This window comes from Oncorhynchus tshawytscha, linkage group LG26 (genome assembly GCF_018296145.1).
Source record: "Oncorhynchus tshawytscha isolate Ot180627B linkage group LG26, Otsh_v2.0, whole genome shotgun sequence".
Classification (NCBI taxonomy): Eukaryota; Metazoa; Chordata; class Actinopteri; order Salmoniformes; family Salmonidae; genus Oncorhynchus; species Oncorhynchus tshawytscha.
In genome coordinates, this window is record NC_056454.1 from 43,308,446 (window position 1) to 43,326,807 (window position 18,362).

The 18,362-nt window shown below is 43.6% G+C and overlaps 1 protein-coding gene and 1 long non-coding RNA gene across 5 annotated transcripts in view; both read right to left on the reverse strand.

Moving 5' to 3' along the window:
- Positions 1 to 1,334: 1,334 nt before the first annotated feature.
- LOC112224967 lies at positions 1,335 to 13,389 on the reverse strand. The gene is made up of 5 exons (XR_002949518.2): positions 13,228 to 13,389; positions 4,723 to 4,928; positions 4,233 to 4,367; positions 2,332 to 2,456; positions 1,335 to 2,038 (listed from the first exon to the last, which is right to left on the reverse strand). It is a non-coding gene; the product is annotated as an uncharacterized LOC112224967 (long non-coding RNA).
- Positions 13,390 to 14,276: 887 nt separating this feature from the next.
- Positions 14,277 to 18,362, reverse strand: part of LOC112225647 (rho GTPase-activating protein 15) — a 69,622-nt gene continuing 65,536 nt past the window's right edge. For 3 of the 4 annotated variants that reach the window (XM_024389771.2, XM_024389770.2, XM_024389772.1), the window contains exon 13: positions 14,277 to 15,237. In XM_024389771.2, the coding sequence (XP_024245539.1) occupies positions 15,054 to 15,237 (184 nt within the window). In that variant the 3' untranslated portion in view covers positions 14,277 to 15,053. The remainder of the gene's footprint in view (positions 15,238 to 18,362) is intronic. The other variant, XM_042306675.1, reaches the window with a different exon arrangement.

The following is an 18,362-nucleotide window of genomic DNA, read 5'->3' on the forward strand; positions in this document are numbered from 1 at the left end:
GGTTTTGTGATATAGGTAGCTTTGACATCGGTTTTGTGATATAGGTAGCTTTGACATCGGTTTTGTGATATAGTTAGCTTTGACATCGGTTTTGTGATATAGGTAGCTTTGACACGGTTTTGTGATATAGGTAGCTTTGACATCGGTTTTGTGATATAGGTAGCTTTGACATCGGTTTTGCACATCGGCGTAAAAATAGACAATTTCGATATCGTCACTATTATATTGTGCATCCCTACTGTAGATGCTGGTAAAAATAGTGGTGTAGATTGAGGTATAGATGGTTGTGTAGATAGTAATATACTGTAGATGGAGGTATAGATAGTGATATAGATAGTGGTATAGATACTGATATACTGTAGATGCCTTTATAGATAGAGCTCTAGATAGTGGTATAGATAGTAATATACTGTAGATGCTTTTATAGATAGTGGTATAGATAGTAATATACTGTAGATGCCGATATAGATGCTGGTATAGATAGTGGTATACTGTAGATGTTGGTATAGATAGTGGTATAGATAGTGATATACTGTAGATGCTGGTATAGATGCTGGTGTAGATCATGGTACAGGTAGTGGTATATTGTAGATGCTGGTATACATACTGGAATAGGTAGTGGTATAGAGTGCTTTCAGGAAGTATTCACACATTGTGTTGTGTTACAGCCTAAATTTAAAATGAATTAAACTGAGATTTTTGGTCACTGGCCTACACACAATACCCCATAATGTCAATTTGGTATTATGGTTTTAGACATTTTTACAAATTAAGAAAAAATGAAAAGCTAAAATATCTTGTAAATTCAGGAGTAAAAATGTGCTTAACATGTCACATAATAAGTTGTATGGACTCACTCTATGTGCAAGAATAGTGTTTAAGATTATTTATTTTTTTACCCCGCGCATTATTTGAGATGAGAGATGAGGTAGTCATAAAAAAATCATGTTAAACACTATTCTTGCACATAAATATTACTAATCACTGAATCCTCTGCTCTCTGCACCTGACTCCTACCCACCACTCCTAGTAACCGGTGAGACAGTTACAGAGTTTAATGGCTGTGGTAGGAGAAAACTGACAGCAACATTGTCAATTATGTTAGTATTGTGGAGTAACTGCAGAGTTAAAAGAAGGAAGCCTGTACATAATAAAACATATTCCAAAACATGCATCCTGTTTGCAACAAAGCACTAATACTGCAAAAATGTGGCAAAGGAATTCACTTTTTGTCCTGAAGACAAAGTGTTATTTTTGAGGCAAATCCATTACTGAGTACCACACTCTATGTTTTCAAGCACAGTGGTGGCTGCATCATGTTATGGGTATGCTTGTAATCGTTAAGTACTGGGGAGTATTTCAGGATTTAAAAAAATTACGGAATGGAGCTAAGCACAGGCAAAATCTAGTTGTCTGCTTACCACTAGATACTGGGAGATGAATTCTCCTTTCAGCAGGGCAATAACCTAAAACACAAAGCCAAATCTGTACTGGAGTTATTTACAGTGAATTCCTGAGTGGCCAGATTACAGTTTTGATTTTAATCTACTGTAATGTAGACTCTGGGAGTCAAGAAGCAGGTAGTAAGATTAATATAACAAGAAACATGTAATGATACAACATAGGAGTAGCATCTAGATATGAACAACAGAAAACAATACTGCCTGGGGAAAGAAACTAAGGGAGTGTCAGATAAAGGGGAGGAAATGGAGTCCAGGTGTGCGTAATGATGAAGTGCACGTGCGCGGGATGATGCTTCCCAGGACTGGTGGTTAGTAAACCGGCGAGCTCGAACGCTGGAGGGGAGGAGCGGGAGTAGACATGACATTCTCCCTGCCGGTCCTGGCAGTGACTCCTCAGGAACCTCCCCAGCTCCTGGTTCCTCCTCTACACCTGCCTGTTGGACTGAGGCCTATACCCGGAAGTGAAGCTGACCGTGACCATGAGCTTCTCCATAAAGGCTCTCCATGCCCGTGATGTGAATTTGGGCCCACGGTTGGAGATGATGTCCTCCGGAAGGCCATAATGACTCAGCGACCTGGAGAGCAGTAGGGAGACCAGGGAGAGGGATGAAACAACAGGATTTAGAAAATCTATCCACAACCACCAAAATGGTGGAGAAACCATCAGAGGAGGGGAGTTCAGTGGCAAAGTCAATGGATAGATGACAACAGGGACACTGAGGCATGGGCAGGAGTTTCCCTGCTGGAGTGTGAAGAGAGGATTTGGTTTCCGAACATACGGAACAGGAGTTGACGTAGCGACTAACGGCCTGCGGCAAGGTAGGCCACCAATACTTCTCAGAGATAGATTTGGTAGTGTGAGAAATACCTGGATGTCCAACGACGACAGCTGTGTGCTCCCAGGTCAGCAGCCGATCCCCGTGAGAACGTAGATGCACTCAGGACAGGTAGTGGGTGTGGGCTCCCTCTCCAGAGCCTGGCGGATATCCACATCTACAGTGGGGCAAAAAAGTATTTAGTCAGCCACCAATTGTGCAAGTTCTCCCACTTAAAAAGATGAGAGAGGCCTGTACGTTTCATCATAGGTACACTTCAACTATGACAGACAAAATGTGGGGAAATACAAAAGAAAATCACAATGTAGGATTTTTAATGAATTTCCATTTATTTGGAAAATAAGTATTTGGTCACCCACAAACAAGCAAGATTTCTGGCTCTCACAGACCTGTAACTTCTTCTTTAAGAGGCTCCTCTGTCCTCCACTCGTTACCTGTATTAATGGCACCTGTCTGCACTTGTTATCAGTATAAAAGACACCTGTCCACAACCTCAAACAGTCACACTCCAAACTCCACTATGGCCAAGACCAAAGAGCTGTCAAAGGACACCAGAAACAAAATTGTAGACCTGCACCAGGCTGGGAAGACTGAATCTGCAATAGGTAAGCAGCTTGGTTTGAAGAAATCAACTGTGGGTGCAATTATTAGGAAATGGAAGACATAAAAGACCACTGATAATCTCCCTCGATCTGGGGCTCCATGCAAGATCTCACCCCGTGGGGTCAAAATGATCACAAGAACAGTGAGCAAAAATCCCAGAACCACACGGAGGGACCTAGTGAATGACCTGCAGAGAGCTGGGACCAAAGTAACAAAGCCTACCATCAGTAACACACTACATCAGAAAATCCTGCAGTGCCAGACGTGCCAGACGCAGTGCCAGACGTGTCCCCCTGCTTAAGCCAGTACATGTCCAGGCCCATCTGAAGTTTGCTAGAGAGCATTTGGATGATCCAGAAGAAGATAGGGAGAATGTCATATGGTCAGATGAAACCAAAATATAACTTTTTGGTAAAAACTCAACTCGTCGTGTTTGGAAGGACAAAGAATGCTGAGTTGCATCCAAAGAACACCATACCTACTGTGAAGCATGAGGGTGGAAACATCATGCTTTGGGGCTGTTTTTCTGCAAAGGGACCAGGACGACTGATCCGTGTAAAGGAAAGAATGAATGGGGCCATGTATTGTGAGATTTTTAGTGAAAACCTCCTTCCATCAACAAGGGCATTGAAGATGAAACGTGGCTGGGTCTTTCAGCATGACAATGATCCCAAACACACCGCCCGGGCAACGAAGGAGTGGCTTCGTAAGAAGCATTTCAAGGTCCTAGCCAGTCTCCAGATCTCAACCCCATATAAAATCTTTGGAGGGAGTTGAAAGTCCGTGTTGCCCAGCAACAGCCCTAAAACATCACTGCTCTAGAGGAGATCTGCATGGAGGAATGGGCCAAAATACCAGCAACAGTGTGTGAAAACCTTGTGAAGACTTACAGAAAACGTTAGACTTCTGTCTTTGCCAACAAAGGGTATATAACAAAGTATTGAGATTAACTTTTGTTATTGACCAAATACTTATTTTCCACCATAATTTGCAAATAAATTCATAAAAAATCCTACAATGTGATTTTCTGGATTTTTTCCCCCTCATTTTGTCTGTCATAGTTGAAGTGTACCTATGATGAAAATTACAGACCTCTCTCATCTTTTTAAGTGGGAGAACTTGCACAATTGGTGGCTGACTAAATACTTTTTTTCCCCACTGTATGTCCCAGACCACAGGGGCTATGACTCAAGAGGAATGGATTATAGGTGCATTCTGGACAGGACCCTCTCTAGAATTGTGGAGACAGGACAGGGCATCGACTTGGGTGTTTTTTTAACCTGGGCGATAGGTCAGCGTGAAGTCAAATCTTGTCAAGAAAAGTGCCCACCTTGCTTGGCGCGGATTCAGCCTCTTCGCTGTCCGTAAGTACTCCAGATTCCGATGGTCAGTGAGGATGATGAATGGGTCCTTGGAGCCAACTTCACAGCCAGGAGCTCTTGATCACCGACATCATCATTCCTCTCTGCAGGGGACAGTTTCTTAGAGTAATATGCACACTGGTACAATCTCTCTGGATTACCTTGTCTTTGAGACAGAACTGCCCCCACGCCCACATCTGAAGCGTCCACCTCCACAACAAATGATATTGTGGGATCTGGGTGTTTGAGCAATGGGGGGGAGGTGAAACGTCCCTAAAGTAGACTGAGGGCCTCGTCGGCTGCTGGACTCCACACAAACCTACGGGGACTACCCTTGAGGAGAGAGGTGAGAGGAGCAGCGATGGAGCTGAAGTTCCTGATGACCCCATAAAGGTGACCCCAAAACCATTGTAACCCCTTTATGGTGATTGGGACTGGCCATGACCTGACCGTATCTACCTTCTTGACATCCATCTTCACTCCTTGTATGCTGATTTGGTAGCCTAGGAAGGAGACGGCCTCCTGATGACTGGCACTTCTCAGCCTTGACAAACAGGTGGTTAGCCAGGAAGCGTTCCAGGACAACTCGGACTTGAGCGATGTGATCCTCCAAGGCAGCCGAGTAGACCAGGATGCCATCGATATACACGATATACTTTACCAACCTGGAATTAAAATGTATTTTGGGGGATTTGTATCATTTGATTTACACAACATGCCTACCACTTTGAAGATGCAAAATATTTTTCATTGTGAAAGACAAGAAATAAGACAAAAAAACTTGCATTACTATTCACCCCCCAAAGTCTATTTATTTATATTTATTTATTTCACCTTTATTTAACCAGGTAGGCTAGTTGAGAACACCTTTATTTAACCAGGTAGGCTAGTTGAGAACAAGTTCTCATTTGCAACTGTGACCTGGCCAAGATAAAGCATAGCAATTCGACACATACAACAACACAGAGTTAAACATGGAATAAACAAAACATACAGTCAATAATACAGTAGAACAAAAGAAAACAAAAAGTCTATATACAGTGAGTGCAAATGAGGTAAGTTAAGGAAATAAATAGGCCGTGGTGGCGAAGTAATTACAACATAGCAATTAAACACTGGAATGGTAGATCGGCAGAAGATGAATGTGCAGGTGGGGTGCAAAGGAGCAAAATAAATAAATACCCGTATGGGGATGAGGTAGGTAGATAGATGGGCTGTTTACAGATGGGCTATGTACAGGTGCAGTGATCTGTAAGCTGCTCTGACAGCTGGTGCTTAAAGCTAGTGAGGGAGATGTGAGTCTCCAGCTTCAGAGATTTTTGCAATTTGTTCCAGTCATGGGCAGCAGAGAACTGTAAGGAAAGACGACCAAAGGAGGAATTGTCTTTGGGGGTGACTAGTGAGATATACCTGCTGGAGCGCGTGCTACGAGTGGGTGCTGCTATGGTGAGCAGTGAGCTGAGATAAGGCGGGGATTTACCTAGCAGAGAGACTTGTAGATAACCTGTAGCCAGTGGGTTTGGCGACTAGTATGAAGCGAGGGCCAACCAACGAGAGCGTACAGGTCGCAATGGTGGGTAGTGTATGGGGCTTTGGTGACAAAACAGATGGCACTGTGATAGACTGCATCCAGTTTGTTGAGTAGAGTGTTGGAGGCTATTTTATAGATGTCATCACCGAAGTCGAGTATCGGTAGGATGGTCAGTTTTATGAGGGCATGTTTGGCAGCATGAGTGAAGGATGCTTTGCTGCGAAGTTGGAAGCCGATTCTAGATTTAATTTTGGATTGGAGATGCTTAATGTGAGTCTGGAAGGAGAGTTTACAGTCTAACCAGACACCCAGGTATTTGTAGTTGTCCACGTATTCTAAGTCAGAGCCGCCCAGAGTAGTGATGCTGGACGGGCGAGCAGGTGCTGGCAGTGATCGATTGAATAGCATGCATTTAGTTTTACTTGCGTTTAAGAGCAGTTGGAGGCCACGGAAGGAGAGTTGTCGTCTGGAGGTTAACAATGTCCAAGGAGGGGCTTAGAATGGGCTAGAAGTATACAGAATGGTGTCGTAGAGGTGGATCAGAGAATCACCAGCAGCAAGAGCAACATCGTTGATGTATACAGAAAAGAGAGGTGACCCGAGAAATGAACCCTGTGGCACATCCATAGAGACTGTCAGAGGTCTGGACAACAGGCCCTCCGATTTGACACACTGAACTCTATCAGAGAAGTAGTTGGTAAACCAGGCGAGGCAATCATTTGAGAAACCAAGGCTGTCGAGTCTGCCAATAAGAATGTTATGATTGACAGAGTCGAAAGCCTTGGCCAGGTCGATGAATACGCATGCACAGTAATTTCTCTTATCGATGGCGGTTATGATGTTGTTTAGAACCTTGAGCGTGGCTGAGGTGCACCCATGACCAGCTCTGAAACCAGATTGCATAGCGGAGAAGGTATGGTGGGATTCGAAATGGTCAGTAATCTGTTTGTTAACTTGGCAATCGAAGAACTTAGAAAGACAGGGTAGGATAGATATAGGTCTGTAGCAGTTTTGGTCTAGAGTGTCTCCCCCTTTGAAGAGGGGGATGACCGCGGCAGCTTTCCAATCTTTGGGAATCTCAGACTATATGAAAGAGAGGTTGAACAGGTTAGTAATAGGGGTTGCAACAATTTCGGCAGATAATTTTAGAAAGAGAGGGTCCAGATTTTCTAGCCCGGCTGATTTGTGGGGGTCCAGATTTTGCAGCTCTTTCAGAACATCAGCTATCTGGATTTGGGTAAAGGAGAAATGGTGGGGGCTTTGGCGGGTTGCTGTGGAGGGTGCCGGGCAGTTGACCGGGGTAGGGGTAGCCATGTGGAAAGCATGGCCAGCCGTACAGAAATGCTTATTGAAATTCTCAATTATAGTGGATTTATCGGTGGTGACAGTGTTTCCTAGCCTCAGAGCAGTGGGCAGCTGGGAGGAGGTGATTCTTATTCTCCATGGACTTTACAGTGTCCCAGATCTTTTTTGAGTTAGTACTACAGGATGCAATTTTCTGTTTGAAAAACCTTTTCTTAGCTTTTCTAACTGCCTGTGTATATTTGTTCCTAACTTCCCTGAAAAGATGCATATCACGGTGACTATTCGATGCTAATGCAGAATGCCACATAATGTTTTTGTGCTGGTCAAGGCCAGACAGATCTGGAGTGAACCAAGGACTATATCTATTTCTAGTTCTACATTTTTTTGAGAGGGGCATGCTTATTTAAGATGGTGAGGGAGGCACTTTTAAAGAATAGCCAGGCATCATCTACTGACGGGATGAGGTCAATGTCATTCTAGGATACCCCGGCCAGGTCGATTAGAAAGGCCTGCTCGCAGAAGTGTTTCAGGGAGCGTTTGACAGTGATGAGGGGTGGTCGTTTGGTCGCAGACCCATTACGGATGCAGGCAATGAGGCAGTGATCGCTGAGATCTTGATTGAAAACAGCATAGGTGTATTTGGAGGGTGAATTAGTTAGGATGAGGGTGCCCGTGTTTACTGATTTGGGGTTGTACCTGGTAGGTTCATTGATCATTTGTGTGAGATTGAGGACATCAAGCTTAGTTTGTAGGATTGGCGGGGTGTTAAGCATGTCCCAGTTTAGGTCACCTAGTAGCACAAGCTCAGAAGATAGATGGGGGGCAAACAATTCACGTAAGGTATCGAGGGCACAGCTGGGGGCAGAGGGAGGTCTATAGCAAGCGGCAACAGTGAGAGACATGTTTCTGGAAAGGTGAATTTTTAGAAGTAGAAGCTCAAATTGTTTGGGTACAGACTTAGATAGCCTGCAGAGTTCTGTATTACTATCTTTGCAGTAGATTGCAACACCGCCCCCTTTGGCAGTTCTATCTTGGCGGAAAATGTTATAGTTAGCAATTGAGAGTTCAGGGTTTTTGGTGGTTTTCCTAAGCCAGGATTCAGACAGGGCTAAGACATCTGGGTTGGCAGAGTGTGCTACAGCAGTGAGTAAAACAAACTTAGGGAGTAGGCTTCTAATGTTAACAAAGGCTTTTACGTTTACAGAAGTCAACAAATGAGAGCACCTGAGGGGTGGGAATGGAGCTAGGCACTGCAGGACCTGGATTAACCTCCACATCACCAGAGGAACAGAGGAGAAGTAGGATAAGGGTACGGCTAAAGACTATACGAACTAGTCGTCTAGCACGTTCAGAACAGAGAGTAAAAGGAGCAGGTTTCTGGGCACGATAGCATAGATACAAGACATAGTGTACAGAAGGTAAAGTAAGATTTGAGTACATCGGAGGTAAACCTAGGCATTGAGTAATGAAGAGAGAGATATAGTCTCTAGAGATGTTTAAACCAGGTGATGTCATCGCATATGTAGGAGGTGGAACAACATGGTTGGTTAAGGCATATTGAGCAGGGCTAGAGGCTCTACAGTGAAATAAGACAGTAATCACTAACCAGGACAGTAATGGACAAGGCATATTGATATTAGAGAGAGGCATGCATAGTCAAGTGAACATATGGGTCCAGTGAGTGGTTGGGCTGGCTGGGGACACGGCGATTCAGACCGTTAGCAGGCTAACAAGCTAACAGTTAGTAGGCCGGGGCTAAACAAGCTAGCAGCTAGGAGACCGGGGCAAGCTAGTAGTTAGCAGGCCGGGTTAGCAAGCAGTTAGCAGGGGCTAGCAGTTAGCAGACCGAGTTAGCAAGCAAGCAGTTAGCAAGGGCTAGCAGTTACCAGACCGTGCAGGCAAGCTAGCAGTTAGCAGACCGGGCCCGGCAAGCTAGCAGTTAGCAGATCAGGCCTGGCAAGCTAGCAGCTAGCAGACCGGGTTAGCAAGCAAGCAGATAGCAGGGGCTAGAAAGGTAGCCTTTTGGGGACGTCACGATGGGGGTAAGTCTGTTTCTGCCTCTTCCCTGCGGTGACGTCGATAGACCAGTCGTGGAATTAGTAGGGTTCCAAGTAGCTCTAGATAGCTAGCAGGCCTAGCTGGTTAGCATAATGGGCCTTCAGCGGGCGTCGCGCCTGAGGGGCCTGTAGGAGTCCTTGGGCAGATTATGTCGGTATTCCAGTCGTAAGGGACCTGCCGGGTTCCATGCCCCGTACCGCCTGTAGAAGTGGACCGGATATTGTAGCCCAGGAGTATACTTCGGTGGTAGCACAGGAACCCTGGCCGGGCTAGCTTCAAGCTAATTGGTGCTTGCTCTGGGATGGAAACGCTAGCCAGGAGTAGTCATTCGGGATTGCGGTTAGCTGGTTGTGAAGATCCATATGAAAATGTTCAGTTTGCTGTAGGAATCCGAGGATAAAAATAACAGGTCTGTTATGCTCTGGTTAGAGTCACGTTGTTCGAACTGACGAGAGCTTTCCAAGCTGAAGGTTAGCTGATGCCCGCTGGCAATGGTTTGCTGACTGATAGCTGGTAGTTAGCTGGCAAACTTCTACAGATGCACAATCGAGAGCATCCTGGCGGGCTCTATCACCGCCTGGTACGGCAACTGCTCCGCCCACAACCGTAAGGCTCTCCAGAGGGTAGTGAGGTCTGCACAACGCATCACCGGGGGCAAACTACCTGCCCTCCAGGACACCTACACCACCCGATGTCACAGGAAGGCCATAAAGATCATCAAGGACATCAACCACCCGAGCCACTGCCTGTTCACCCCGCTATCATCCAGAAGGCGAGATCAGTACAGGTGCATCAAAGCCGGGACCGAGAGACTGAAAAACAGCTTCTATCTCAAGGCCATCAGACTGTTAAACAGCCACCACTAACATTGAGTGGCTGCTGCCAACACACTGACACTGACACTGACTCAACTCCAGCCACTTTTATAATGGGAACTGATGGGAAATGATGTAAATATATCACTAGCCACTTTAAACAATGCTACCTTATATAATGTTACTTACCCTATATTATTCATCTCATATGCATACGTATATACTGTACTCTATATCATTGACTGCATCCTTATGTAATACATGTATCACTAGCCACTTTAACTATGCCACTTTGTTTACATACTCATCTCATATGTATATACTGTACTCGATACCATCTACTGTATCTTGCCTATGCTGCTCTGTACCATCACTCATTCATGTATCCTTATGTACATATTCTTTATCCCCTTATAATGTGTATAAGACAGTAGTTTTGGAATTGTTAGTTAGATTACTTGTTGGTTATTACTGCATTGTCGGAACTAGAAGCACAAGCATTTCGCTACACTCGCATTAACATCTGCTAACCATGTGTATGTGATAAATAAAATTTGATTTGATTTGATTTGATTTGAGGGATTCCGGATCCGAAGTGAATATAAATACTTTAGAAAAAAAAGCAGATCCACGCCACTTTGGGTGAGGCGGGTTGCAGGAGAGTATTTAGATATTGAGGTTTAGCAAAATATTTTAAAGGATATGCGACGAAAAAGATGTAAAACGATATATACAAGGGACACGACAGGACAAAGACGTCTGACTGCTACGCCATCTTGGAAAACAAAGTCAATACTTTGTAGAGGCACCTTTTTCAGCAATTACAGCTGCAAGTCTCTTGGGGTACAGTGGAAGTCAGAAGTTTACATAAATTAGGTTGGTGTCATTAAAACTTGTTTTCAACTAGTCCACAAATTTCTTGTTAGCAAACTATAGTTTTGGCAAGTCGGTTAGGACATCTACTTCGTGCATGACACAAGTAATTTTTCCAACAATTGTTTACAGGCATATTATTTCACTTATAATTCACCTTATCACAATTCCAGTGGGTCAGAAGTTTACATACACTAAGTTGACTGTGCCTTTAAACAGCTTGGAAATTCCAGAGACTGACATCATGGCTTTCGAAGCTTCTGATAGGCAAATTGACATCATTTGAGTCAATTGGAGGTGTACCTGTGGATGTATTTCAAGCCTACCTTCAAACTCAGTGCCTCTTTGCTTGACATCATGGGGAAATAAAAAAACTATCAGCCAAGACCTCAGAAAATAAATTGTAGACCTCCACAAGTCTGGTTCATCCTTGGGAGCAATTTACAAATGCCTGAAGGTACCCCGTTCATCTGTACAAACAATAGTACACAAGTATAAACACCATGGGACCAAGCAGAAGTCACACTGCTCAGAAAGGAGACACGTTCTGTCTCCTAGAGATGAACGTACTTTGGTGTGAAAAGTGCAAATCAATCCCAGAACAACAGCAAAGGACCTTGTGACGATGCTGGAGGAAACAGGTACAAAAGTATCCATATCCACAATAAAACGAGTCCTATGTCAACACAACCTGAAAGGCTGCTCAGCATAGAAGAAGCCACTGCTCCAAAACCGCCATAAAAAAGCCAGACTAGGGTTTGCAACTGCACATGGGGACAAAGATCATACTTTGTGGAGAAATGTCCTCTGGTCTGATGAAACAAAAATAGAACTGTTTGGCAATAATGATCATCGTTATGTTTGGAGAAAAAAGGGGGATGATTGCAAGCCGAAGAACACCATCCCAACCGTGAAGCACAGGGGTGGAAGCATCATGTTGTGGGGGTGCTTTGCTGCAGGAGGGACTGGTGCACTTCACAAAATAGATGGCATCATGAGATATGATAATTATGTGGATATATTGAAGCACATCTCAAGACATCAGTCAGGAAGTTAAAGCTTGGTTGCAAATGGGTCTTCCAAATGGACAATGACCCCAAGCATACTTCCAAAGTTGTGGCAGTTTGAAGGTAGGCTTGAAATACAGCCACAGGTACACCCCCAACTGACTCAAATTATGTCAATTTGCCTATCAGAAGCTTCGAAAGCCGTGACATCATTTTATGGATTTTTCCAAGCTGTTTAAAGGCACAGTCAACTTAGTGTATGTAAACTTCTGACCCACTGGAATTGTGATACAGTGAATTATAAGTGAACCAATCTGTCTGTAAACAATTGTTGGAAAAATTACTTATGTCCTAACCGACTTGTCAAAACTATAGTTTGTTAACAAGAAATTTGTGGAGTGATTGAAAAACAAGTTTTAATGACTCCAACCTAAGTGTATGTAAACCTCCGACTTCAATTGTAGTTTTATAGATGCTATCATACATATATGTATAGATAGTGGTATGGATGCTGGTATATATGCTGGTACATATGCTTTTAAAGATGCTGGCATAGATGCTGGTATAAATAGTGGTATAGTCGCACCACCGCTAACTAGCTAGCCATTTCACATCCGTTACACTGGTATAGATAGTGGTATTGATGCTGTAAGAAGTGCTGGAGGGTGCCTGTGTATCCTTTTCCTTTGACAAATAGTCCCTCTGACAGTTGGTTTAGTACACCTGTACAGCTGCCATTCCCTGGTATAATGACAGTTGATGTAGGACCCCTGAACAGCTGCCGTTCTCTGGTATAATGACAGTTTATTTAGGACCGCTGCCATTCCCTGGTATAATGACAATTGTTTTAGGACCCCTGGACAGCTGATGTTCTCCGGTATAATGACAGTTGATTTAGGACACCTAGACAGCTGACGTTCTCTGGTACAATAATTTGATTTAGGATACCTGGACATCTGCCGTTCTCTGGTATAATGACAGTTGATTTAGGACCCCTGGACAGCTGATGTTCTCTGGTATAATGACAGTTGATTTAGGACACCTGGACATCTGCAATTCCCTGGTATAATGACAGTTGATTTAGGACACCTAGACAGCTGACGTTCTCTGGTACAATAATTTGATTTAGGATACCTGGACATCTGCCGTTCTCTGGTATAATGACAGTTGATTTAGGATACCTGGACAGCTGACGTTCTCTGGTATAATGACAGTTGATTTAGGACACCTGGACATCTGCAGTTTTGTTGTTGGTGTAGTTACTGAGTTGTCATCATACTGATATTTAGACAGGCTGAAAGATCCACAACTACAGTAAGACAACCCAAAAAACAATTTTCCTTTGGTTGCAAATCCGCATTGTCGGTAGACCTACCTGCTTGTCTCACAATGCATCTCCTGTTCGGTCTTTAAAGTCAAAAATAGCTCTCAGAGCAACAAAGCTTTGCTCCTGGAGAACACATACTGTGAGCAGACAGGGAGTATGTTTCATGTGGCCTCTAGGCGTATACTTAGGGGTGAAGCAGCTGTGCTCTGATAGAGAGATGGGGAACACCTGTGTGTGGGTGACACTGCCTTTTACTTTAGTGACCAGCAGAGGGTGCTGATTCGCCCACCCTCCCTCTGGCCCAGACCAATGAAGAAGTGGTGTTGCTGACCAGCTTTGGATCAGTCTGGACCAATCAAAACAAGCCTACTGATTAAAAGCGTGAACAAAGTCTTATTTGAGATTAAAGCCTTATCATGACTCTCATCAAAGATCCAGCAATGAATTCTTCTCTTTGAATTTGAAATAAGAAATTAGAAAGTTGTGCCAAACATCAGGAGAACTACTGTACTTGTGGGCAACGATATGTGTGATGGTTTTGATATTCACACAATACAAATCTGATGTGATTATCTTATAATTTATTCTTGCAGGTCCCAGTAACCTGCGCTGCACAAATATTTAAGAGAGAGTTTCAAGCACATATAATAAGGGTCTCACCGTGTACAGTATGGGGACATGTGAACTTTAAAAGGGACACTTAAATGGCATTAGACAAGTCTAGATTTGGGTGCTTGTTTTAATTGCAGCTGTGCTTTGAGAAGCAGGGCCAGATAAAAGGAGCTGACAGACATATGCCATGGGTCCTGTGATCACCATTAAATTACAAATGCTGTGTCTGCTCCCCTCCCCTCTGCTGTCCCACCCATTCATTTACACTGTGATTGACTGCTTTATGTCAGGAACAGCTCCATTAGTTATGTTTTGATGAGTGGTCGTTCGTCATAGAAAATAATTTAAAGTAATTATCTCATCATTTGTGTGTTCGTGTGTGTTTAACCCCTAAAACTGAATCTTGAAATTGGAGGAGAAAGGGAGATTTTTTCCAATGTGCTTGTGGTTTCATACAACGTATCTGATAAAACCAAACTCAGTGCTCGTATTGACAGGCTTCTTTTTAATTTCCAAATGTGTCTGAGACAGGCTCAATTTGCATAGAATATTTTTTTAAAACAGATACTCACAGACGGCTGCAGTTTGGAGTTGGTATTTAGGATGATGCTCATTCAAAGACTTGAATAAAAACAATGCATCACACAGGCACACGTATGCACAAACAACTTAGCATCACTTATTGTGTGCGTACTTCTTTCATGATAACTGTGCAGTAAAAGGCAATGGACAAATCAGAGCACAAAATACAGTCCTTTACTATTATGGATTTACTAATGCAAAATTCACCAAATACAGTTTAGTTACTGGGTTCAAACTGACAGAAATAATAGCGATATAGTTAAGCAATAAGGCTCGAGGGGGTGTGGTCTATGGCCAATATACCAAGGCTAAGGGCTGTTCTTATGCAACGCGGAGTGCCTGGAAACTGGCCCTATACCACAGACACTAGAGGTACCTTATTGCTATTATCAACTGGTTACTAATATAATTAGAGCAGTAAAAATACATGTTTTGTCATACCCGTGGTATACAGTCTGATATGCCACGGCTGTCAGCCAATCAGCATTCATGGCTCAAACCACCCAGTTTATAATAAAATATAAATTATATCCCCTTTTTAAATGACTAACACTTTAACATAAGGTGTACATCCTCCCTATTAATAATATATTACAGTAATACTAGCAACTCGCTCCAAGCTTTAGGCACAGTAAGTCCTCTTGTCTGTTTTATCCATAGCTGTAGATGAAATGTCCCTATCACTTCTTCTGCAGGCCGAAGATCTCTGGGCTCTCAATGAGGATGAACTCCACTATCTGGTTCTGATAGACCATATTGACTGCCATGTTCCCACAGTCCAGCTCAGGCCACATGAGTGTCGGGCCAAACACAATGCTGATGCCTTGGGTCGACATGAGGTTCTTCTGCGAGCACGTCAGAATCCTGCAGAGAGAGAAGGGTTCAATTATCTGGGAAAATAAGAGTTTGAAACAATGGGATATATTCATGAAAAGTCATGAAACAAGATTGGTTTTTCAAGTCAACATCAATGATCATCACAAAAAGAGATCTCATTTCCACTGGATGATGGTGGATCATTTCTACGTACGTTCACCAGATTTGTCAGCAATGCAAATTTTTACCCTTGAATGGCCCCTGTTGAAGGCATCTCCTATTTCAGTATTGGCAACACTGTATATAATTTGTGCACCCAGCTTTGTGTATTCAAAGGTCCAGGTTCAGCCACAACTAAACCGCTCACTTCATACCACACGTTCAGCACCGGCAGTGAACTGAAGAACATCCATTGACTCTATGTATCTGAATAGGGAAAGTTACTAAATCAATCTGGATGGAGTTTCAGTGTAGAGATGTCTCGAGAATCCTGGGTATCAGGAAATCAAGAAGCAGGGGCCTCCAGAGTGGCACAGTGGTCTAAGGCAATGCCTCTCAGTGCTAGCTGTACCACTAGAGATCCTGTTTTTCGATCCAGGCTCTGTCGCAGCTGGCCGCGACCTGGAGACCCATGGGGCGGCGCACAATTGGCCCAGCGTCGCCCAGATTGGCCAGCGGGGATGTTCTTGTCCCATTGCGCTCTAGCGACTCCTGTGACGGGCAAGGTGCAATGCACGCTGACACGGCGAGGTGTACAGTGTTTCCTCCGACACATTGGTGCGGCTGGCATCCGGGTTAAGCGGAAATTGTGTCAAGAAGCAGTGCTGCTCAGCTAGGTTGTGTTTCTGGGGACGCACGGCTCTCGAACTTCGCCTCTCCCGAGTCGGTACGGGAGTTGCAGCGATGAGACAAGACTGTAACTACCAATTGGATGCCACGAAATTGGGGAGAAAATGGGGTAAAAAAAAATATTGAAAGGAAATCAAGAAGCACATGCAAGTCTGGTACATTATATATCTCTACTTGCACATCATCATCTGCTCATTTATCACTCCAGTGTTAATCTGCTAAATTGTAATTATTCGCTTTTATGGCCTATTTATTGCCTACCTCCTCATGCCTTTTGCACACACTGTATATAGACTTTCTTTTCTCTACTGTGTCATTGACTTGTTTGTGTTATTAGCTTGTTTATTGTTTACTCCATGTGTAACTGTGTTGTTGTCTGTGTCACACTGCTATGCTTTATCTTGGCCAGGCTGCAGTTGCAAATGAGAACTTGTTCTCAACTAGCCTACCTGGGTAAATAAAGGTGAAATAAAATAAATAAATAAATATACATCCTGTAGGTTTCTATGCCACAATGAGGAAATTGGTTCCTCAGTGACTCCCTTTTGTTTTACTTTACAGATCGCCTTCTTCCTTTGCCATAATCCATCAGAAATATATTCCATTATCTTGATATGAGCAGTACGCTATGCAGTACGCTATGCAGGGTGCATATAAGGACTACATTTCGGGGGAAAGCAAAGAAAACGTGATAGTATTTTTGAGAAGCAATCTCCCTGAGCTGAGGCTTGGCTTTGGGACTGAGACACCAAGTAGGCCCAGGCAGGGGGACTCACTCCGCTCCTCTCTCTACTCCCTCCGTGGAGGAGGCTGCCACCCACAGGCCTCTGGGCCCATTATGGAGTGAGGCCTGGAATGGGATGGAAGGCCTGTGGCATGGGGCGCATCTCCAAGCTGTCTGTGGGCTCTTGACGAAGCGTTCTGAGGTGGGATGGGGTCCCGCCATGCTCAAAACGAATCCACACACGGCCTCTCAGCAGATAATTGCATCCAAAAGGTATTGTCAAAGTGCCAGGCTTAGGCTGGTCTCAGCTCTCAGCACTCTGCTGCACTGCGGCGTCTGACGCTGGTCTTTAGCCCTAAATATGTTATCTATGGCTGAAATATCTTTTTTTTAAATGATTATTAAATAATAAAAACAGCCTGTATATTTTCCAACGTCACAATGGCGTACACATTTAGTGAACAGGTATTATAAAAAACATAGCTTTTTCTTTTTCCTTTTTTCAGTATATGAAGTTAGTATTCTTTGTGACAACTACCTTAATAGTTAATAGTTCAGTCAACATAACTTGTAGCTGTTGTAAAGGCAGATATACAGGTATGCAAGAGAGCAATCAAGATAGGCATTTCAGAAGGACTGACATTCACACTAGAGATAGTCTGTCTAAACAGCTGATTTCACTGTACAGTCTACAGTAAGTCAATAAAAAGCTTCTCTGAAAAGGTCAGGATCAGGCTGTACCTCACCAATGGAAAAATGCCTCTAAATCGTTAATCGTATGTGATGGTCAACATCTTGCTCTGCCATATGTCATTATAATATCGACCCTGCGTGGGCACATGCCATGCATACTTCTCAACCTCATTACGGACAAAAAGGCCTGACGATGATCCATATGTCATTATAATATCGACCCTGCGTGGGCACATGCCATGCATACTTCTCAACCTCATCACGGACAGAAAGGCCTGACGATGATCCAACCTGATATCATGAATATTTATCCTCATCTCACTTTGAGTAAACAAATATATACTTGTCCATAAAATATGCTATCATGAGACTGTGTCCGAGCGAATGTGTAGTGGTGTAGCCGTGTACTGTGGTAGTTTATGTATGGAAGTAAGGCCATAGTAGTAACAATAGTGGTCGTAGCAGTACTGAACAGTGTCTACCAGTGCCATAATGCTATAGGTTACAAAACGCTGACGTTTTGGACTATTGTGGGAAAAGTGCCATAATTGATTCCAGACGTGAACTCTTAAGGTCACAGGTGGGAACGTAATTGCAGGAAGTAAAATTCCCTGGCACCTATTTATCAATGCTACCAAAGCATAACTACAGTAGAGATTCACTCTCACCACATGCATGGGCCATCAGAATTTGTGTGCAGATCTATTTAAGGGGATGAGTGGCAAAAACAGAGTTTACTGAATGCAAATAATTGAGCATGTGGATGACAATATGATGAGTGAGTGCTTTTTAATGGACTTTGTAAATACAGTTTTAATTGACCTGGCAAATACAGTATCTATTCATGCAGTTGATATGCTGTGTGTATGTCTGTGTGTTGTGTGTCCATGTGACTAAGTGTTTTGGG